The 24,627-nt window shown below is 40.3% G+C and overlaps 1 protein-coding gene across 8 annotated transcripts in view; it reads right to left on the reverse strand.

Annotated features, from left to right (window-relative positions):
* The window catches only part of ADGRG6 (adhesion G protein-coupled receptor G6), a 257,956-nt gene that overhangs the window by 228,711 nt on the left and 4,618 nt on the right, over positions 1–24,627 (reverse strand). For all 8 annotated transcript variants that reach the window (XR_005748733.1, XM_040350904.1, XM_040350899.1 and 5 more), the window contains exon 2: positions 6,247–6,347. Coding sequence is in view for 7 of the 8 variants with exons in the window: in XM_040350904.1 (XP_040206838.1) it covers positions 6,247–6,347 (101 nt within the window). In the remaining variant the exon portion in view is untranslated. The remainder of the gene's footprint in view (positions 1–6,246; positions 6,348–24,627) is intronic.

Raw genomic sequence — 24,627 nt, forward strand, 5'->3', positions numbered from 1 at the left:
GGGGTGACTGTGGATATTACAGTGGGGAGATATCTGTGGATATTACAGTGGGGGAGATGTCTGTGGATATTACAGTGGGGAGATGTCTGTGGATATTACAGTGGGGGAGATTGTGGATATTACAATGGGGGAGATTGTGGATATTACAGTGGGGGAGAGTGTGTCGATCCATTTCGATCCATTGCCCCATCAAAAACTGCCCCATCAAAAACTACCCCATCAAAACTGCCCCATTAAAACTGCCCCATTAAAACTGCCCCATCAAAACTGCATCATCCTATTTGCCCTATCCTATTGCCCCATCAAAAACTGGTTGCTATGGAGGGTTGCTATGGACTGGTTTCTATGGACTGGTTTCTATGGATGATTGCTATGGACTGGTTGTTATGGAGGGCTGCTATGGACTGGTTGCTATGCACTGGTTGCTATGGAGGGTTGCTATGGACTGGTTTCTATGGTCTGGTTGCTATGGATGGTTGCTATGGACTGGTTGCTGAGGAGGGTTGCTATGGACTGGTTGCTTTGGAGGGTTGCTATTGACGGGTTGCTATGGACGGGTTGCTATGGACTGGTTGCTATGGACTGGTTGCTATGGACTGGTTGCTATGGACGGTTTCTATGGACTGGTTGCAAGGAGTATGAATACTTTTTCAAGGCACTGTATAATGAATTTTAACAACCACTCTTTGTTGAGCTTAAAAATTACATAACATTAGCCAGGTAGATGTAGGTTCACCTTTTCTTCATTTTATGGATAGAATAAATTGTCTGTATGGCAGCGGTCATGGAATTGTTTTTTTATCTTTATTTTTTTAAACAAAGGCTTATTGAGATTTATGTTTAAGTTATACAGGACAACCGTACAATGTAATGTATATAATAAAAAATACAACCCAATAAACAAACACAAGGGGAAAAAACAAAAACAAATACACTGGTGTCAATTATTTTCTATATTCAGTGGTAACCATACGTTGCATATAAAGACATATAGAGAATGGGGAGGAGATTAGAGGATGCAGATAGAACAGGATTCTATACAAACTAAGAGATACAGGTCAAAGAAGATTGTAACAATCTATCCCAAATTTTGTTATACGTGACCTCTAATAATATAGATAATCTTTTTGTAAGGTAAGGTGTAATTAATTTCTGCGAGCCAGGCAACCAGCGTGGGTGTAGTGGTCTGAATCCAATTCCGGGCTAATATATTTTCTAGCTGCAAATAGCATTTCATGGAGAAATTAGCGTGCATATTTATCTATATCAGTATCAGGAAATAAGTCCAGGAAGCATTGCCTGGGATCCAGTGACACCGGTGAGCTCATCTGATCATGGAGGAACTGGATGACCTGCGACCAGTATCCTCGAATCCGAGGATATTGCCAAAAAAGATGGTCAAAGGTGACGGCAGAGATCAAACACCTGTGGCACATAGGGGGGGGGGGGCAGGGGAATCCAAAGCATGGTGCCAAATGCCTCCTTGGACAAATCCAGGTCAAGGAGGGTAAAACCAAAGGGAAGTTTGGTTTCAGAACTTTCAGGAGAGAAAGATGGTACTGGCTCATCACAACATTCTCCATCATTTGGGGTTCTGTCAGGGTCTCAGGCTGTAGCCACTTAGTGACCAACTGTCTTAGATGTGTGACTATGCTAGCTGATCTGATTGGTAGCTCCAACAGTGCCTGCAGTTTCAGGCAGTCATAGACCTTAGGATTTTCCTGCTTAGAAAGGAGCAATTAAGCCAGCCCATTTGTCATGGGAGTTACCCTCCTCGATCAGCTGTTCTTTCAAACATTGTAAAAAAAAACTCCACGTCATCTTTAGGTGTATGTTTTTTGTGTGAGATGTGCTTCTAAAGGTGGTTACTTGGTTTTCAGGGACAAAAACTACTGGCTCACAACAATAAAGTCAACGTTTTTTTGTGCTGCTGTGGTCTCCCGCATGGTAGTTATTTGGGCCTTTGTGTTCCTTCACTGAGCTCCATGCTTTGCTAATACATTTTCACACAAAAAATATGTAAATGTACTTTTTTAAAGCAAATAGTCCAGGTAACAAAAAAATAAATATGCTTACTTCAGTCTTGAAAACTTTGACAGAACAAAGTCCAAGGTAGCAAGCACCACAGTGCCCAGCCAGCAGTGGAGCTTTCTGATATGTATCCCAAATTATACAGGTACAATTTTGACCAAGCTCTTATAGGTGTGTCCCTTTCTCTCTATCTTCTACTTCCCAGGCAGCAATCTCACTTATTAACCCATTTCCAAGAAAACATGAAAAGTTAAATGTAATCATACTTTTTATTTTATTAGCTTTCTTGGTTTTTAGTCTTTTTGATTTTATTTTATTAGTTGGCTACCATAATTTATTTTCTGAGGCTTTTTTTTCGTATTATTATTATTTATCACATTTGGCATATACAGTGTATATATTGCTATTATATGTAGTCAACTACTGTACCCTTTATTTGTTTTGTTTTTTTACTGTTCTTTTAGATCCTACGTGAAGGGTTCCCTTGAACCCTTCACGTTTCTTGTAGTCTTCTAATTTAGTTTCTGTAATTATTTCTAAAACTTAATAAAAATGTTTCAAAACAAAAGATATCTTCATACTATTCCAACTCTATCCTAGACATTTTCCAATTGGATTAAATTAGACTTAATTAAATAATTGATGGCAATATTTTCTGCAATGGTTATTTAATTAAGGACAGAATGATTCAAGTGGAAAATATTTTTTTTTCAGGATAACTAAAACTGTGAAGTTAAAATATAAGATGCCAGCAACTATGGAGATATATTTTTAGATTAGCCTCTTCTAATACCTCAAAATTTTCAGATGTGGTAAACTGTAAATAATTTTAGATGCTGGCACCCACAGGGAACACAATATGCTCCATCAAATAAATTACTTCTGAATTTGTTTTAAAGCGGATGTGCCACGGGAAAATAATATTAAAAGCCAGCAGCTACAAATACTGCAGCTGCTGACTTTTAATATTAGGACACTTACCTGTCCTGGAGTCCAGCGACGATCGCAGCAGAGCACGAGCGATCGCTCGTCTCTCTGCTGCTCCCCCCGCCATCCACGCTCAGGGAACCAGGAAGTGAAGCGCTGCGGCTTCACTGCCTGGTTCCCTGCGGCGCATGCGCGAGTCGCGCCGCGCCAGCCGATTGGCTCCCGCTGTGTGCTGGGAGCCGAGTGTTCCCAGCACACAACGGGCGACAGACGGGATGTGACGGAATGCCCGTCTTTTGCCCGTAGCGTCTGGCCGGAAGTGGGTGCAAATACCTGTCTTTAGACAGGTATCTGCACCCCCCTCCCCCCTGAAAGGTGTCAAATGTGACACCGGAGGGGGGGAGGGTTCCGATCAGCGGGACTCCACTTTAGGGTGGAGAACCGCTTTAAGTAAAGTATCTGGGTAAACATAAATAAAAACTTGCATCTTGCATCCTCAAAAACTATATTCATATTTAATTATAGTACAGTATAGTAAAGTAAGTATTTTAACTAAACACTTTTCAAACATTGTAATACAGAGGTGATATTTAAATAAATACATGTAACCATAAATCATGTGGGTAATGCTTGTTATTAGTTATAATAATGTCCAGTATGGAAGACAATGAAACATTACAAAACATTTATATGACTGTGCAATCAAGTTTTTTTTATATATTTTTTTATAATAAACACAAAAATAAAACCAAGTTATACTGCTCTACTTGAAAGTGTACATATGACAACCAACAAAAGATTATATCCGCTTAATAAATAGAGATTTGCATAACTGGTTGATAAAATATAGATGTCTAAACCGCTTAAAAAATATGTTGCATGGAGAGCCCTGTGTAACATGTATATAATGACTTTTAAAATTAAAGCATATGTAATGCTAAAACTTGTTTATTCTTTTTGACTAGAGTAAGAGCCCTTTCACAATGATGCTGTGTGTTTTTTCCGCACCCCGTGTGTACATAGTATACCTGCAGGTTTGGAGCAGGTTAGATGTGCTTTGCCATAGAGTTCTATTGTGCCCCTCGCTTTTGGTGTGCTATCTGAAAGCGCACCAAAACTCCTGCATGCGAACCGCACCGTATCAGTGTGAAAGCAACCAAAAGGAAGGATAAAATTCCCATCCCCCTAGTTAACCATTCACTTCTTGTCCTGTACACACAATAGGAAATAAGAAGAACATATAAAAGAGAAACCCACTTTAAGACAGTTGTCATGGGACACTGTGTCCCCATTGGAAAATTTCCAATACAGACAGCGATAACATATTTCTAAACTTTCACTAGTCTGTTCAAAGCTTAAAAAAGTTTTGGCTTTAGCTATACTTTAATAATTAAAGCTTTCGAGTTTTTGAATAAGCTATACTTTGTATTTCTGAGTGCACCTTTTCGGAAGAGAAGGCATTAACATAGCATTAACTGGATGTTTATTGCACCCTGCAAACTGTGACTACACCCTAAGTATTCAACTTTCATGTACAATCTGTTAAACAGGTTTAGGGATCATGTCTATAATGTGTGAATACATTATACAATCCCACAAGAAAAACATACCATAGTGGTGTATCCTTGCTCTTCCTGATTTCCTGTGATCCCCTCTATATTTGATCAAGGATGTCACCCGGGATATCCACTGGCTTGTTAACAACTTGGAGCAAGCCACTAGGAGCTGTCATTTACGTGTCACAGTATTACCGCCAGTAATTGAATGTCTTCTGGCTGCCACAACTGGATGTTTGGGCAATCGATCTGGCCTAATTTGGCCATTTAGTTTGCAGTGAACTGTCTCTCTATTTAAAGAAAAAAGTTGCTGCTAGAAATCTGAACTATTGCACTAGACCACCCCTTGTAAGAGCCCAGTTGGTTTTCCAGAGTGTGGACTCTTACTTACACGGGACTAATAGACTCACTTGCATAATTAAAGGGGTTGTTAAGGTAAAAGTTGTTTCACCTTAATGCATTCTATGCATTAAGGTGAAAAAACATCTGTGGATTAACATCTTCTGTTGACAGTTCATATGTTATTCTCAAATATCTTCTTCAGTAAAGAATTCTCATAGTTATTCAACTTGTCCTGTTCTGAAATAACTTGAGGACAACCTAAACGGGGTGAATGCATGTATGGTGTATCACAAAGAACAGTGCTTAAGTAGGGGACTAGACTAGACAAGATAGGGAAGATGTAGTACAAATGTCTAATGTGCAGCAAAGCTATTTTTAGGAGGCTACATTGCTGTTGCTAATAGCTACTCTACTTGTGTCTTTGTGTATATGCCGCAGAAGCAATGCCTTAGCAAAGGAAATGGAAGGTCCTGGTAGTGAAGGAACTTGTTTGCTTAGGCTCCTACCCTAGCAATGGGAACCCCAATACTTTGTCCAACATTGCGGCACAAGTGTCCTAGGGACCCAGCCTGGCAGTCATGGGAGTTGAAATTGGGGCCTAGAAAGAAAAATAAGTACGGGTGTAGCAAAAAGAGTTCAGCTTCCTAGTATTAATGGAGAAACACAAATGAATCAATGTCAATGGGAGTGAGGTGGCGAGTTACTTGTGTTACTGTGGCTAGTGGAGTCCAGTACAGGCTTAGGGGTACCAGTTCAGAAATGCTGCACAGCTAAAGTGAGGTGTTATGAAGTATATTAAAGAACTGTGATCCAGAGTGTAATAAGGAACTGATATGTGGAGTGAACAATGCAAAGAATACAGAAATTGGGCCACGGATTGCAAGGAGTTAAAAAAAAATTGTGGAAAAGCATCACTTTTAAGTGCTGCCTTAACACCGACCTTTCATTAAATGGCAGCCTCAGCCCACCTTTGGGGGCACTAGCAAGCAGATCCTCTGGGTCCCCACTTGGGACCAGTAAGCCCTGTGATTTTTTTTTTTTTTTTTATGAACCTCTACTTTAGCAAAACAGGTCTCCTGTGCTTTTATTGGCATTTTCTTATAACAACACAAAATGTAAAAGGTTCACTGGTTTCAACACAATGAAGTATGTATCAGTATGTCCTTGGGGAAAGGACTATTGCAATGGTGGTTCTTTGTGTCCTGCAATTCACTATGGAAATAGTACATAGTACAATTAAATACTATCATTTATTTCAAAGAATCATAACTGTCATGCATAGTTATTTTTTCTCAAACACTCGAGTCTATAAAATATATAGCCAAAATCTAATCTACCCATGATTTAAAATGGTAACTCCTAAGTACAAACATACATAAAATTAACTTACCAGTATGCTGAACAGCAGCCAAATAAACAGTGATAAAATATAACATATGCTGCATCTTCCTTTTCCAGTGATTACACCACATTCCATTTAAGAGGGCCATCCTATAAAAAAAAAAGAAAGAAACCATTTATCAGTACATTTCTCTGACCAGAGTCGGACGTCTCTTCTCTGCCTAATGAAGTGTTTATGAAGTATTAACATTCTGACAGCTACAGCTCACTTACATTTATGACACTGTTCCTATTGCTCAAAGTGCTATTTGTATTGAACACACTGCTTGTCAGTACAGCAAAATGTGCAACTGTTACACTCTGGAGCAAAATAATTTAACATCAGAAAAAAAAGTATTAGGTTACATGCCTTTGGCAGATATTTTACTTCAACATGTTAACAGATACCTCTTAGATTTATACTGAAGCATACTGAAGCATACATAAAAACATATAAGGTATGTTTTTTGCCATTTAATATTTTCTTTTAAATAAAAAATATGGTATACATGCTTTTATATACATTTATAGAATACAAAACATTTAAAAAATAAATAAATATTTTACAAATAAATACACTAAGGCCTCGTACACACGATCGGAGTTTCCGATGGAAAAAGTCAGTCAGACTTTTTCCTTCGAAAATTCAGACCGTGTATATGCCCCATCGGAGAAATTCCATCAGAAATTCCAATAAATTCCATCGGAGATTACATAGAGAACATGTTCTCTTTTCCTCCGATGGAATTCCGTCGGAATTCCGATGTGAATTTGGTCGGACAAAGGTCCGATCGTGTGTACAGGGCAGAAAATGTTTCCTATACACCATCCATTTGCCAAATAATTCTTGCCCTATTTCTCAAACACATGGCAAATGTTACAGTACATTCATTGCATATTTTACTAACATCAGAATGAGATTGACAGCGGGAACATGTATCAATTCCATCACACAGCAAGGCACGCTAAACAGGAGCCATAAGACAGATCCTGAGATAGATTTAATATACTATAGCTTGGTCCATAAATTCCTTATTTCAGTAGTATTGTGACAGAACAAAAAACATACCCTTGACCAATACTGGTTTGGAGTATAAGCTCTAGATCATTAATTTTTAAACTATGGGTCTCCATCCAAACTAGGTCATGGACTTCTTTGCCATGGGTAGCCTCTGCCATCCGCCCGCCCTCATTTCTATTCTGCCACCTGTCCTTGCTCCAGTTATTTACAGGTTCTTTGCCTAATGCTGTGAAGCAAGACATCACAGCTGCATGGGCAGCCATGTCTACCTGCCATTAGGGCCAATATGTGAGCAGTGCAAACTGGCCATGCGCTGATTGAAATGTGGCCAGTTCAGTTAGGACCAGCCAAATTTTGACCTGTGTTTGGTAGTCTTTGCCCAACAGAAGTCGTTTAAACAAGGGGATGCTGTGTTGGAGGAAGGGTGCAAAAGTAAGAAGCAGTAAAAAAAGGGGAAGTTGGCAAGACGTGAGCAGTGAAGCCCCGGACTGATTTAATTACTGTTCTGTAAGGTAGGATCAGCTCTCTGTCTATATTTGTTATGCATAAAAGTATATGTAATATAAGGATTTTAGTTTTTTTAAATTGACTGTGTTGAGTTTTATATGTGTCTTTTTTTAAATATGTCCTGGGAATTTTGTTGTAGCACAATAATTAAAGAATATTTGGTCAGTACCAGGACTGTGGCACTTGTGCTGTGAAGGCCCAGGCTCTGGTTAACTATGTACCTTTAATCTTCCCCCACTGTTACGGCAGTGTGGCTAAACCCAAAGTTCACCACAGGGCATCATTGTTCTTCATAGAGGGCATTTCATTAGCATTGTTCTTCATGGAGGGCATTTAATTAGGGGAGCATTTCATTGGAATGTCACTCAATAATTTATTATTATTATTATTATTATTATTCAGTATTTATTTAGCACCCACAGTTTTCAGAGTGCTTTACAATATCAGGCTTAGGCTTCACTGAAAAGAAGGATTTTCAAGTATCACCTAAAAATAAACAGAGTAGGTCGGGGATATGCAATTAGCGGACCTCCAGCAGAACTACAAATCCCATGAGGCATAGCAAGGCTCTGACAGCCAAGAGCATGACACCCAGAGGCATAGGCATGATGGGATTTGTAGTTTTGCAACATCTGGAGGTCCGCTAATTGCATATCCCTGGAGTAGGAGATAGACAGCATGAGGTAGGTAGTTCCAGAGGATGGGAGAGGCTTGAAAGAAATCCTGGAGGTGAGCATGGGAGGAGGTGACAAGGGAGTTAGCATGCAGGAGGTCTTGGGAGGAACAAAGAGAACGACTTGGTTGGTCTTTTGAGACTAGGTTAGTGATGTATTTGGGGGCTGAACTGTGGATGGTTATGTAGGTTGTTCTTCGTATTTAGAATTTCATTTGTTGGGTGAGCGGAAGTCAATGGAGGGATTAGCAGAGAGAGGTAGCAGACACTGAATAGTTGGTAAATTGGATGAGTCTGACAGCAGCATTCATGATGGACTGACAAGGGTTTTTCCATGTAAAGGTAATCCAATGAGGAGGGAGTTGCAGTAGTCCAAGTGAGAGATAACCAAGGAGTGAATTAGAAGCTTTGTGGTGCCATTGGTTAAGAAAGGGCTTTTTTAAAGATGTTGCAGAGTTCGAGGCAGCAGGATTTGGACAGAGACTATATGTGGGGGCAAAAGGAGAGTCCATGATTGCACCTAGCACCCTTGCATGCGGGGACAGGTTAATAGTTGTGCCTTCGATCTTGACAGAGAAGTCAAGGGAAGAGGCACGTGGGGGAGAAAATAATATTAGCTCAGTTTTTGGACAGATTGAGTTTGAGGACGTGTTGTGATATCCAGACTGATATGTCTGTCTGTAAAATAGTGATGTGTGAGGAGACTGATGGAGTGAGCTGAGAGGTAGAAATATAGATTTGGGTGTCAGAGTAGAAATGGTATTGAAATCCATGGCAGTTTTGAATTATAGTTATGGTTTTCTTAACAATATGTTAGCTTTTCACTTCACCACTTTACACATGAAAAAATAGGAACTATACTTCAGCATTTGGAAGCCTTTTCCTTAAGACCTCACTATGTAGCAGAGAGCTCCACTGTACTCCGATCTTCTCAAATCCTTCACTTTTACACATCCACTTACAGTGGATTCCTTAGTACAAAATAAGAGCTTTAAACTCTTGACTATATTCTATGATGCCCTTACATGTTACATTAAATAATACCTTTCATCCTGGATACCTACTGGAGGTGTGGTGTAGAAAAGGCTACAATATATTACATATGGTGGAATTGTCCACGCATTCAAACCTGTTCTTTATTCTGCCAAGTCACTTCATGTGCCATAACACAAACCCCTCAAATTGCTTTATTATCATTCTTAACATAATCTGTTTCTCATATTAAGAAGGGCTTTTTACTATTATCAGCTCAAGCAATAATATTGTGCCACTGGAAATCTCAAACAAGCCCTACCATTGCTGAATGGGCTTAGAAAATGTGTCATATCATTAAAATTGATTACTTGATGGCCTGATTGCATACAATTCATAAAATCTGTTTTAAAACCTGGAATACTCGGTTTTTATACATGGAATCAGAAAACTTTAAATCTTACCTATAGTTTAGGCCCAATTAAGCTAGATTATGACATCATCCTGGAAGAAGGCGTCTGGTCACGTGCTCGGAACCTTGTGTAACCTCCCTTCCTTTCTGTTTTCTTTTAATTTCTATGACTTATTTGACCTCACATTCTGTAGGTCATTTACTAAGACATAGTCTGATGATTCATGGGTTTTATGTTGTTTTTTCATGATGCAGGATAATTGGGTCTTTAATAATGCCTACTTCTCTATATTTGCTGAATGATGGTATGGCTACATAATGCTCTGTCCATGTGGTAGAGTACACTGCAAATTGTAACCTTTGGGATTTCTTAGAATATTGTACCATTTCTTACATGCAACTCTGTACTTCTATTCTTATCTGTCACTAATGAAAATTAAAATATTTGAAATGTAAAAAACTATACTTTCATCGAAATAAATATTTTTACTGTATGTTTTTTGTTATTCAGCATTGTGATTTGTCTGTGATTTTGCTGTCATTACGATAACAATTCTCTGCTTGGTTCCCAGAATAACTTTCATATTTGGGTCCTTGGATTAAAAAAAATGTAAGATCCCCTATCCTAGATGATAACCTGTGTTATCTCCAATGTTTAAGCTGGCCTCCCCCTCCCCCAACATAAAAAACTGTATTGCATGCAGCACTCCATGCTGATGTTAAATCATCTTAGTTTCTATGGGGAAAAGGAGCATTTTGTTGTCACTTACAATAAATTTGATTGCACTTCCTGGTTTCTAGAGGCACTGGTGATGTAGCCAGGGCCTCAACGATGCATCCAGGAAAGATGATGTCACCCAGTGCTTTCCTGGGAAATCCCTTGTATACACAAGATCTTACAAGATTTTTAACAAAAAAAATATTTTTTTTCTTCTGCAACATGGCGCACTGCAAAGCAAAATAAATGGAACGCCAGCAAATTGTCTGCATTGAAAAGCCTTTTAAATTGATTGGGTTGCAGTAACAGATGGTTTATATATTTAAAGCTAGACCAATACACTTGGGTTTACATTAAAGATCAACTGCAGCCAAAATATTTTCTTTTCTTTTAGACTGAGTGAGCAAGCTTAAAACCATTCATTTTTTTTTTGTTGCTATCCCTTGTTTGGTAGAATTCCCCTTACTTTTTGTAAGGACGGGAAATGAAGGGAAATTCTGCCACATTTTGGTGGAGTGGAGAAGGATTTCACTTCTGATGATGCTTTCATTGCTGATTGTGCCTTCTTGTCCAAGTGATGCTTACACCCCCATTTTGTATTCTTGTGACTTAAAAATATAAACGTGTCATCTGAACAGGTGAATACTATTTTTTTTTAAACATGCAATTTATGATATGCATTGCTTTTAAAATAAATGTTATTGTTTTAGGGTTTACTTATGCATTAATCTAACCCTTTCAATCAAGTTTACTAGCCTTATCAGCACTAAAAGTGTTGCACCCCGAGTCCTTATCTTGGTTGTAAGGAGAGGGCACCCTAACTGAATAGTAATTTACTAATATTTTGCCTTTAAACTTTATTTGGACAAACAAAGCCTTTTCTTAGACAGCAAAGTGGCCCCTGTGATTAGCACTTCTGCCTTGTAAAACCAGGCTTGTCATGTTGCTTGTTCATTTTCCAGCCTAGCACTACCTCCATGGAACTTGCATATTTTCCCTGTGCTTGAACTGATTTCCTCCCATGCTTTAAAGACATGCTCATAGATTTGGGGGATCTTATCTAAGTCGATGTGTATAGGAATGTGAGCTAGGGACCCTGGATTGTAAGCTCCTTAAGGGCAGGGACTGATGTGAATGTACAGTATTTGTAAAGCTCTGTGTAATTGACAGCACCATGTAAATACCTAAAATAATAAATTCATCAAGGAAAATTAATTTTCCCCAAAATTGATTGGCTGTACGAAACAAGCTCGAATTCTTGACATATGTTAAAAGAGGCTGGTTCTGCTTTGGCTTTTGTTTTCCTAGTATAAGAAGTTTATAGAGAATCCTAAGTATCTAGTCATTTTACTGTCATTGTACACTATGGCAAGTGAGCCTTTTTTCCTTTTCTAGAATGATAGTCCTGCCAAGTACCAAGGCAGATTAGGCTGCTAATGCATCTTTCTATCATATGGTTGGCACCAGCTCCCGTGACGTAAAAGATAATAGATTCTGAAGCAGCAAACAGTACTTTCTATTCATTAATGTGGCACAGCTTAAACTGTGAACCTTTCATGAAAGGACTCATACATCCACAGTCTACGGCAGTGCCAACCAAGCTGACAGTTCAGCATGCTGTGTTAGACTTGAGCCATTCACTGACCATATATTTCTACAAATCAGAATTTTATGTTTTTGTACATCTTCTTAAAATCAACAGGCAGTGGTCTGAAAAAGTACTGAACACAGTGCACTTAAAAACACCACTTCATCAAACCTAAATTGCTCAGCCCAGTCAAAGCGCTAACTCCTGCCAGACCCCACTGCTTTTGAAGTTTCTCTGAAGCCCAGAGGGGATACAAACATTGTGGGTAATACACTCATGTAGGTTATTTGCCTGGCCAGAAGGAAATAAGGGGCAAGAGATTCAAAATTGATAGGGATAGACGTTATTTAACCCAATGCAAACTGTTAGCTAGTTGTATATCACATAATGAAGTTAAAGTGGAAGTTCAGTAAAACACTAACTATACTTAAATCTACTCCCAACACTATTCTAAGCCTGTATACTTACCTATTCTGAGAGCAATTCCATCCCGTCACATAGCTGGCGTCAGTGTAGAGAAAGAACAGGCAACAACGGATACCCCACAGTAAGCCTTTGGGTGATGCCATCGCCCAGGCTCTGCAGCCGTTGATGCCAATCTCTTCTCTTCACTGAAGCCGGCGCTGGGACCAGATCATGTGATCAGACCAGATCACACTCAGCATAGGTAAGTATACAGATCTTTTCATTTACAGGATAGATAGAATATGCTTAAAATGGGGGTTGATTTAAGTATAGTTGGTGTTTGACTGACCTACCACTTTAACATACAGTCTTAAGCTGGCCATGTATGGCTCAAATTTGTTGCCCATTCTTGTGAACTGGGTGAGATTTGGGGCATGGGTGGCAGTGTCGAAGCCATCCAGCTTGAAAAATTTGGATCGTGAAATTGAAGGAGCTGGGTGGAAAAGACAGTCAAAAAGTAACTGCAGCCAACAGTAACTGTTTGGGTATCCTAATAGCTGTAGATACCGGCTGTCAAAAAAAATAGCTGGCACTGGGAGCTTAAACTATTCATGCTGTTTAGCAAGGATGGGGGAATCCATGCATTTCTCTCATTCAACCTGCTGGGCTTAACAAGAGAATCTTTGGGCCAGATCCACATAGAAATAGATCGGCGCAGCGTATCAGAGATAAACTACGCCGCCGTACCTTACCTGGCGTAATTTCGAATCCTCAACGATTTTGCGCCGTAAGTTACGGCGGCGTAGTGTATTTCTGGCGGCGGATTTCAAATTGGGCGGGTAGGGGGCGTGTTTTATTTAAATGAAGCGCGTCCCCGCGCCGAATGAACTGCGCATGCGCCATCCCGAAATTTCCCACCGTGCATTGCGCTAAATGACGTTGCTAGGACGTAATTTTTTTAATTAAGACGGGACTTACGTACATTCCGATTCACGGACGACTTATAAAAAAAAAAAAAAAATCAAATTTCGACGCGGGAACGACGGCCATACTTAACATGGCAAGTCTAACCATACGCCGCAAAATACCAGCTTTAACTATACGCCGGAAAAAGCCGACTAGAGACGACGTAAGAGAATGCGACGGCCGCACGTACGTTCGTGGATCGTCGGAAATAGCTAATTTGCATACCCGACGCGGAAAACGACGTGAACGCCACCCAGCGGACGCCGAAGTATTGCATCTTAGATCCGAAGGCGTACGAGGACGTACACCTGTCGGATCTAACCCAGATGCCATCGTATCTTGGTTTGAGGATTCAAACTAAAGATACAACGCGTGTAATTTGAAAGTACGCCGGCGTATCAGTAGATACGCCGGCGTACTCTGTCTGTGGATCTGCCCCTTTATGTGTATGACCAACGTCATCCTCTACACACAAAATGCCTAAAACAGACTCCCCAACATATCATTTATAATCCACATCTGCAGCAGGCTCATGATTTTGAAACTCCAGTATACTTCCATTTCTAATTATAATTGCCTTTGTGCTGCTGCAGTACTCATACAAATAATCTTTGCCAAAATTATATGTAACAAGTCAACACTTGCCAGCGCTGATTCTGTTTCCTGCTTTGCAGTACTACTTCACAAGTTTTACTCTACTGCTTTTTTTGAAAATGCAAGCCTGGCTCAGCCAAGTCATTTAATACAAGGTACTCATTGTGGTTGATACTGTATCTTTCAAGTCTCAGCTGTTAGAAGACATAGTGATTGCAATGAACTAAGGGAGGTCTTTAGTGGCAAATATTAAAACATTTATATTTAATAAAATGGCAAAAAAATGCAAAAGTACAAATAAATGGGAACATCATAATTATAATCATAATTATTAGATAAAATTTGGGGGTGTTCCATGCTAAAGATAAATTGTGTGATGTTATAAGAGCTGCTGCCTCCACTGAGACAACTACCTGGTTAGGGTCTTATATGAGAAGACTAATGCCTTGTACACACGATCGGACATTCCAACAACAAAACCATAGATTTTTTTGCGACGGATTGTTTGCTCAAACTTGTCTTACATACACACGGTCATACTGGACAAAGCAATGCCATTTTTCAAATTCCCCTCCTCTACCCAGCAGCAGCTCATTTTGCCTTCACTCCTCCACCATTGTTCTGCTCCAAGGAAACTACCTAATAATTCCTGGTATAGAGGAGTTTGTGATTGTACATACGAGCCACCTTGGACAACCATCTATTCATAAATAGTATATATAGGGGGTAATCCACAAAAGGGATACGCCGGCGTATCTACTGATACGCCGTCGTGTCCCTGTTTCTATCTATGGAACTGATCCACAGAATCAGTTTACCATAGATAGGCAGAAGATCCGACATGTGTAATTGAATTACACTGTCGGATCTTAAGGATGCAATTCTAGGCCGGCCGCTAGGTGGCGAGGCCATTGCGGCCGGCCTAGAATATGCAAATGAACACTTACGGCGATCCACGAACGTTCCGACGGGCCCGTCGCGCTAAATCTACGTCGTTTACGTCGAGTTACGCCGCGTAAAAATAGGGCTGAGTCCTATTTGACTAAGCCCTATTAAGTATGGCCGTCGTTCCCGCGTCAAAATTTTAAACTCTACGTCGTTTGCGTAAGACGTTCATGAATGGCGCTGGACGCCATTTACGTTAACGTCTAAGCAAATGACGTCGGAGCGACGTCAGTTAGCACAATGCACGTCGGGTAAGTTACCCGACGGAGCATGCGCAGTACGTCCGGCGCGGGAGCGCGCCTAATTTAAATGGGACTCGCCCCATTAGATTCGGCACGCCTTGCGCCGGGCGGATTTGAGTTACACCGCCGCAAATTTCCAGGTAAGTGTGTTGTGGATCGATACCTAACTTAGGAAATTTGCGGCAGTGTAACTTAAATCACTTAAGTTACGTTGCGCTGCGGGGCTGTGAATTTGGCCCAAAGTGTAGAAACATGAAACCTCATACTCATAAAACCATGTTTACCTATGTATACAGTATCCATCAGAAAAGTTACCTTTACATGGAATATCCACTAGTAAAAAAAATAAGAAACCTCTGCACACCTGATACAGCCATTATGAGTACTGCCTAAACATGCAGGCTATGCTGCAAGCTATTAAAGTGACTGCAAATACATATGGAGGTAAATCACGGCCTTGTGTGTGCAGCCCATAGAATGATTACATTAACACCATATAATAGATTGTAGAGTATTTAAGTCAACTAAAATTTACTTGGTCAGCAAAGTTGTTTTGGTACTGTAGTTACAGTGCTATACGCAAAATCACTTAATGTGTATACGAACGCTTAATCTATTTTTTAGTTTTTATGAATCTTTTGCAATGTTTCTTCCCTACAGTATACCACTTCCTGTTTCAGATTGACAACACTAAACTGCTGTCTCAATTAACAGCTGTGTTGCCAGCCTGCAGTGTTCACCACTTTAAATGATCTAATCATTTTCTACTTCTATCCAAAAATTCCACTTTAATTTTGACATTCAAAAAGCAAACTAATTGATCTATAAAAGATGCTGATTGGCTGCATTCCAAAAATGAATATTATTAAATGAGAGTGGAACAATTTAAGAATATACCCAAAAGTGAGTAAGAAATTAACCATGTCAGTTAAAGATTGATACTGAGTAAAGAAAATTGATTAAGCTCAGTCTAAGTTGAGATAAGATAAAGAAAACTAGCAAGGACATGGATGAATTGTTTCTTTAAAGTGTTAATCTTGGGTTTGCAAAACAAAAGAAAAAAGTTTGGTAATAGGGTGTAAAGGTGCTCTAGTCTAAAGTTTTTACTAATATAATTCTTGAGGGAGGTAATGAAATCCTGTACTAAAAGAAAAATGTAAGCTGACATTCATGACTTTCTTCTGAACCAAATCATCATGACAGCCAGGCAATTGGCATTTTCAGAAGCAGAGATCAGCCACGGCAGCCTCAATAGGGAAAGGGAAGGGAGTTTGCATGAAGTAGTTAGAGCTGGACGACAACTATTTCTTAAGGAAAGTTACAGTAAACACATCCTGTGGGGAAATATTATGGCTACATTTCAACAAGTGAGTGTTTGATATTAAAGAGAACCTGAATACTAATCTTAAAGCTGAACAAGCTTAAGTGCTGGAACAAAAAAAAACTATGTAGTACCCCTCCTCTCTCCCCATACGGCAAAGTAAAAGTTAAATGATCTTTATGTTTAGGGGGGAAACAATAACATGTTCCAGCTCCTGCCTCCTTTCCTCCTGATCCCTGCCTCCCTGTGACAATGGGAAGGGGATTGTCTCCCCACACTGGCTATCACAATTTAAAAACAGTGACAATCATTCAAAGACAGATAGCTTGTAGTTCTTAATGAACTGCGAAGGGGGATGTAGAGCATCCTCGTATTTTATTGATTAGCCCTTCAATTGAGTAACTGCCTACCCATATCGGCGTTATTGGGCGGACAGCTTACTGAGTGTTTGCAGGATCCTGACATTGCACCCGCAACTTTGTTTACCTGCAAAAAAGATGTGCATTTATTTTTATTTTATAAAAGGTGAACATAGCCTTTAAAAGCTCTGCATTGTACACAATGGTGCCAAGGAAACACCCACAGGCTGAAGCTTCTGCTAGTACAGGACAGTGCTGGAGATTGCTGGAAGGGGTAATAGGGTAAGTCAGGGCTCGACAAATCTCAGGAGCCAGGTTGTTATAGCAACTAGAAATTGAGTCTTGGCGCCTGGGCTTTTGTTAGCCCATTCACTGTTGCAGGGATGCCCAACTTGTATCACCTGATGCCTGGAACATGCAGTTTCATTTTTTTTCTATATGTAGCCCTGCTTCGGGCAAGCAACAGAGCTCACTTGTCAGGTGGAAGCATTCGGGCAGCTCAGCTGCCACCCGATGGCTTCCACATAAGTGGATAGAGTGCCCCTCCACGTGCACTAGCCACTACAGATCCAGGGCTTTACTTGCCAATCTGCAGGCCTGGGGCTGGCATAGCTAGCACAGTAGGGTAGAGGGCAAGTTACACCCAAGCACATACAATCCCCCCCCCAAAAAAAAATGTCAGGCTCCCCACCCCCACATATATGCATGTACAAATGTAAATAAATGTGTTGGGGTGCCCACAAATAAAAACCTTGCTTGCGATAAACATGTTACATATCGCTGTAACTGGTTGCTAACTTTTTTAGACAAAGCAAATTTGTCAAGCTCTGGGGTAAGTAATACAGATTCTTCCTTTACCCCCTAGAAATAACAACAATTTAACCCTAGCAGTGCAGGGAACCCAACACAAAGGTATTTTTTTTGTTATTCTAGCTTGAAGTCCAGCTTTAAATGTGCCTGCTTTACTACTGGTTGTTGTCAACCCACAGCTCTTCTCTAACTTAAACTGATAAAAATACCAATGTAATATTTTTCAGAAACTCTAGTCTTTCAGGTACCAGTGTCGGGACAACACCATGGGGGGAGTTACATAGGATTTAATGTTCTACACACAGAGCTATTGTTTGATTCTGTATTAGAAAACCACCCGCACCAAATCTAGCCTTATGACAGAGATCATTTGGGTACCTCCCACCTTCCCTAAATGTCAAAACACTGACCCCTAGGGAGTCCAGAGAAGATAAAGGTATGTTTTAACACCAGTCTTCCTATAAGTTAGGTCAGCCTTTTTCAACCAGGGTGACACAAGTCGGTGGGTGGATGAAGCCTAACTTTTAGTTACACAAAGCCACAGGTTTTCATTGTACACCATTACAACCTTCTAGCTGTCAACCTCCTAACGACCAATACATCATCAATTGATAAGGAGGATGTCAGTTGCTTGCATATGATCCTTGTTTGACCCTCAATTGCCTAACCCCATCAGCTTTGGGATCTCATTAGCTAAGTGATGGAAAAAAAACTGAGGGAGAAGAGAAACAATAGAATACTAGTCAGTAGCAGCTTGCAATAGTGTATTTGCTCTGGAAGAATAAATCACCTCTAACGTTGGGTGTCCTATGTGTATTGATGTAACTGCATTATGTAAAACAATTAGAATAATTTTTACATTTTAGAATAGGCGTGTCAAGACTGTCCATAATTTTGGAGGATGCCTTAAGATTTTCCATAATTTTAAAGGGTGCCTTGACCGAAAAAAGACTGAGAAATGCTGAGTTATGGTTATGGAGCAGCAGGTAGCTAGGACCAAAATATCACAAGCCAAGATTAGCAGTGTGGTGGCTGCCATCTTAGGCCCCATACACACGATAGAATTTATCCGCGGATACGGTCCAGCGGACCGTTTCCGTGGATAAATCCTCTCGAGGATTTCAGCAGATTTCTCTGCGATGGAGTGTACTCACCATCGCATTGAAATCCGCGCCAAAATCCTCTGGCGATGACGTGTCGCGCCGTCGCCACGATTATGACGCGGCGACGTGCGCGACGCTGTCATATAAGGAATTCCACGTATGCGTCGAATCATTACGACGCATGCGGGGGATCCCTTCGGACGGATGGATCTGGTGAGTCTGTACAGACCAGCGGATCCATCCGTTGGAATGGACTCCAGCAGATGGATATGTTGTGCATGTCAGCAAATATTCGATCTGCTGGAATCCATCCCAGGGGAGATATATCCGCGGAAAAAGATCCACTGGCATGTAGGATCTATCCGCTGAAACCCATTTGCTGGGATTTATCTGCGGATGGATTCTATGGTGTGTACGGGGCCTTAGTAGCAGCCCCTAAGAACCTTTCTGTTCACACTATGTGCATTGACTGGCAATTTTTCTGCACTGAATTATCGGCAGCCACCACAGGTACAATACAATTGTTTAATATGCGCCTATTAACAACACAAGGCTGGTGTTATGTGCAGTGTGTAAAAATACAGACATGCTGGATTTTTCTGCAACTCATCAGAGCTCACCTGATGTCAGCGCCAGTCATTGAACTTTAGCTCTGCTGCAGTAGATAGGCGTAGATGAAATGTCACTTTGACATTTCAATAACGCTTGGAAAAAAGGTAAACAGCGCTTGCGTTGTTACAACACAAGCTTCCACTCCCCACCGCTGGCACAATACGGACACCAGCCTGGATGTTAAAACAGCGGTCTAGCATTTCAGGCATGTGTGAATGGGCCAAAAGAGTATCTGTGGGCCACAACAAGCTTTAAACAACAGCCATGTTTTAGCATAACTGTAAAAGTCACTACGGATTGTATATATTTTGCTTCTAGCCTCTACTACTTTTCTAATTTTTCTACTCTCTACTACATTCCCTTCTAGCCTCTACTCCACAATCATCATTACTCAACGGAAGGCAGTAAGATTTGGTCCTATTGACATCTATAGTATGGAGTGCCCTGTATGCCAGGAAAGTTTCTAGCTCCAATGAGGAAATGGCAATCCATCTAGAAGTGTGCGAATTTCAGAATAAACTGTCATTATCTGTGCAGAAGAGTTCATCAACAGATAACTGTCCTACATAGCAGTGTGTATAGAGCTGAAATCAATCATATGCCATTGTCTTAAATATCAATGTAAGTTTTAATGAGGGATTTTGGTTAAAGGTTGTACAACTGTTAGTTGTATGTATGCGTACATGTTTTTTATCAAGAAGCAAGCATCGAAACACTTTGAGACCAATTGGCCAGCATACATAGAAACGTTGCTAAATTAAATTCATCAGAAATGAATTAAAGTACTTTTTCTATTTGTGCCATAAAGCTTTGTTAGGGGGCGATGGAGCAGTTATCATTGGCATGTTTCCTATGTACAATGGGCCAGATTCACAGCGGAGATACGACGGAGTATCTAAGATACTCCGTCGTATCTCTCAGAGTATCTATGCGACTGATTCATAGAATCAGTTACGCATAGATATCCCTAAGATCTGACAGGTGTAATTGTTTTACACTGTCGGATCTTAGGATGCAGTACCGCGGCCGCCGCTGGGGGGAGTTTGCGTCGTAAACCAGCGTCGGGTATGCAAATTAGGAGTTACGGTACGCTAGTCTAGTCTAGTCGTTACGGTATGCTAGTCTAGTTTCCCGTCGCAAAGTTAGTCGTCGTTTTTGGTGCCTTAACTTTACACAGCAATCGTATTGCTGTATAAAGTATGGCCGTCGTTCCCGCGTCGAAATTTAAAAATTCACGTCGTTTGCGTAAGCTGTCCGGGAATACGGAATTACGCTACGCGCGACGCCGGTCGAAAAAATGAAGTCACTGCGCGCAAAGCACGGCGGGAATTTCGAAACGGAGCATGCGCAGCAGGTCCGGCGCGGGAGCGCGCCTAATTTAAATGGCACACGCCCATTTAAATCACGCGGGCTTACGCCGGAGGCCGCCGGCGTAGTTTTCATCGCAAGTGCTTTGTGAATCAGGCACTTGCGATGAAAACTTGCGGCGGTGTAATGTATCTACGATACGTTATGCCGCCGCACTTCAACCTGAATCTGGCCCCTAAGGTCTATCATTAGGTCATCATTTTTTTTTTAAATGTGCATATGCAATGTAATAAAGATCATGATGCATTTTTATAAAATTGTGTGTCGCATATGTTTTGGCACTCAAAAAGTCCCTCACCCAGCTACCCGGATGTTTTGCAATATGCATTTTACTACTTTTGCAACATTCTCTGTATTTCATTTATCAGCTCAAAGCATTTATAGTGTATGCATAAGTCATTGTTTATATAAAAAATAATGGCTATTGTCATTATTAGGCATTTAGCAAAAAAAGTATATATATATATATATTATTTGAATAGGTATTATTACATCTCTAAAAGTTTAAGCTAGTAATATCAAACATTTGGGGGGGGGGGGGGGGGGGAATCTATTTGCCACTCGATTACTGTAAAGACCAGCACAGTGACTTAATGGGTAGCACTTCTACCTAATGCTGAAGGGTCCTAGGTGCATTTGGTTTGTATGTTCTGTCTGTGTGTGCTTCTTCCACAATCCCCCACAAAAATGTTGCAGATTATATGGCCTCCTCCCTAAAATGTCCCCAAATGTGATATGGACATAAGGAGGTAAGTTCTGTTGAAGTAAAGGAATGGATATGTGTAGTCTGTGTTGTTCTATATAATAAGTTGGTGCTACAAAAGTACTGGAAATAAACATATTAGCCATATAACAGCTACCCATCTATTACATCCTTTGACCAGTACGAAGTGCATGGGAGGTGGCTGAAACATACTGCAAACAAGACCATTTTTGTTTCCCACTATGGTGTAAATCTATTGTGCATAACTAAACAAAGGAAGTCTGTTTGAGTGAATTTTAAGTAGCCTGTGCTATAGCATAACATAGATAACATAGCACTGTACATGCACAAACACACATATACACACACAGGCTGGCTAAGCTCATCTAGATAATTCTAACAAAAAGGATGGACATATGCAGAAATTACCTTTAGTGACGACTGCAAGTCAGAACAGGTCCAGAGATACAGGACTTGGTGCTGAACCACCTACGACTTTTAATTGGTCATTCAATGAGACAGTACCTACATTGATCAAAGGAGACATGGGAGGTAGTGGGGCCAAGCTTGACCTATATTGGGAAATCTCTAGATTTATTTATCAACTTGATAGATGTGTTTTTATGTAGGTAATGCACAGGTTTAATTGCCCTGGTTAACTACAGGTTCATTATAATTGCCACCTGGTAGTACTGGATACATACTGGATAATAATGATACAAGGTAAAGGAGGCAACGGTTAGAAGGCATACTGGAGACAGGATCTGACTAATTCCTATGCTCTTAATTTTTAGGGGTGCTTGTACAGGGCTCCAAGTTTTTATAAACCAAGCAGTTATCTTTAGAAAGTTCTTATGAACCAGGAGGACTGTTCCTCCTACATCATTTGATCAGTTAATAATGTGACAGCAACTACATTGGTCAATTGAGAGGTGGGAGGTAGTGGGCTGAAGCTTAAAGGGGTTGTAAAGGATTTTTTTCCCCCTAAATAGCTTCCTTTACCTTAGTGCAGTCCTCCTTTACTTACCTCATCCTTCGATTTTGCTTTTAAATGTCCTTATTTCTTCTGAGAAATGCTCACTTCCTGTTCTTCTGTCTGTAACTACACACCGTAATGCGAGGCTTTCTCCCTGGTGTGGAGAAAACCTCTTGAGGGGGGAGGGGGCGAGCAGGCAAGTCAGGACACTGTCTACTTTGCAGATAGAGAAAGGAGCTGTGTGTTAGTGGGCGTCCTGACACTCCTGCTCGCCCCATCCCCCATCAAGAGGCTTTCTCCACACCAGGGAGAAAGCCTTGAATTACTGTGTGGAGTTACAGACAGAAGAACAGGAAGTGAGGATTTCTCAGAAGAAATAAGGACATTTAAAAGCAAAATCGAAGGATGAGGTAAGTGAAGGAGAACTGCGCTAAGGTAAAGGAAGCTATTTAGGGGGAAAAAAAATCCCTGAATCTTTTGATAATTGTAATGCATGTATTTTAGTGTATGTAATGCACAGTTTTAATTGTCTGGGCTAATTACAGTTTTTTTTAATTACTATCTGGTAATACCACAGATTATAACTGACATACTACATAATAATAGATATAACATCAAGGAAACAATGAGTGGGTGGACTCGACAGGATCTAACTAATTCTTATGATGTTACATTTTTAGGGGGTGCATTTACAGGGCTCCAAGTTCTGATAAATCAAGCCATTATCTTTAGAAAGTCCTCAAGAGCCAAGAGTACAGTTCCTCCTACATCTTTTGATCAGTTATTTAATGTGATGGTACCTACAATGGTCAATGGAGAGGTCAGATATAGTTAGTGCAAGCTTGACCTATACTGGGAAATCCCTGGATCAACTGATAATCTTGATGCGTGGCTTTTAGTGAAGGTAATGCACAGTTTTAATTATCCTGGTTAATTACAGGTCTATTTTAATTACTATCTGGTAATACCACATATTATAACCAGTATACTGGATAATAATGGATACAAGGTCAAGGATGTAACGGGTGGGTATTAAACTGGAGGCAGGAGCTGACTAACCCTTATGTTGTTACATAAACCAAGCAATTATCATTAGAAAGTACTCAAGAGCCCATTTTAATTGACTAGTCTTTGTGGAACGTGTACAGCAATTCATATGACCATGAATCTCTCTTCTTCTGTTAAAGGTTTAGCCATTCTAAACTGTGTTTTAGTGGTCTGACATTCACCAGGGACAGGTTGTCAATGAATTCTAAATGAGGGTCCAGAGCAGATGAAGGTATGTTGTAACACCAGGGTTATCAATGAATTCTAAATGAAAGTTTTTCAGTAGGGTATAAAAGCGCTCTACTTATTCTTTGGGGACCTATCCCAGAATAGCTGGGTAAGACCTCAGCCGAGCCGCCCGAGGTCTGCCGCGAGTTATCGCGGGATTTAGAAAGAACTTGCTTAATAAAGTTCTTTCTAAATCCCGCGATAACTCGCGGCAGACCTCCGCAATGTCTCCTGGGAACAATGACAAAAGCTCCCAGGAGACATTGCGGCATAGAGGAAGTGACGGAATACCCGCACACTACCCGATGAATCAATATACAGGAAGCGGCCAGTAACATAAAGGATTACTAAGGTACAGTGGATCGGAAAAAAAAAAAAAACATGTGATTTAGTAATTATGCATATGAGTGTATATTTTTTTTTTTTTTGATGGGGGAGTGGATCTTGGGTGGGAGTTCCCACACTTTTTTCCTCAGGACTTGACCCCTGATATTGATGCTTGTGTGGTCACCATTAGGTATGCTTTTTATGGCCTCTTCTTATAATGGAAGGTCCTCTTAGAATTAAGGAGGCTTTTGGATCTCCCTGAGAGCAGACAACAGGGAACAGCTCAAGAGTTTATGGGTGCATTAAAATACAAATGTTTAAATAAGTGGTAATTTGAACACTTTACAACCTATACTAAATCACACACTGGAAATACAGGCTTAGATCAAGAGCACTTTTCAACAAAATGTTTATCAAGGGATAACAAATACTGTAAGTGATATAGTTGCTGACCCATGCATTGACACCGTGCCATGAAACACACATTATCAATA

The sequence above is a fragment of the Rana temporaria genome, chromosome 4, assembly GCF_905171775.1.
Source record: "Rana temporaria chromosome 4, aRanTem1.1, whole genome shotgun sequence".
Classification (NCBI taxonomy): domain Eukaryota; kingdom Metazoa; phylum Chordata; class Amphibia; order Anura; family Ranidae; genus Rana; species Rana temporaria.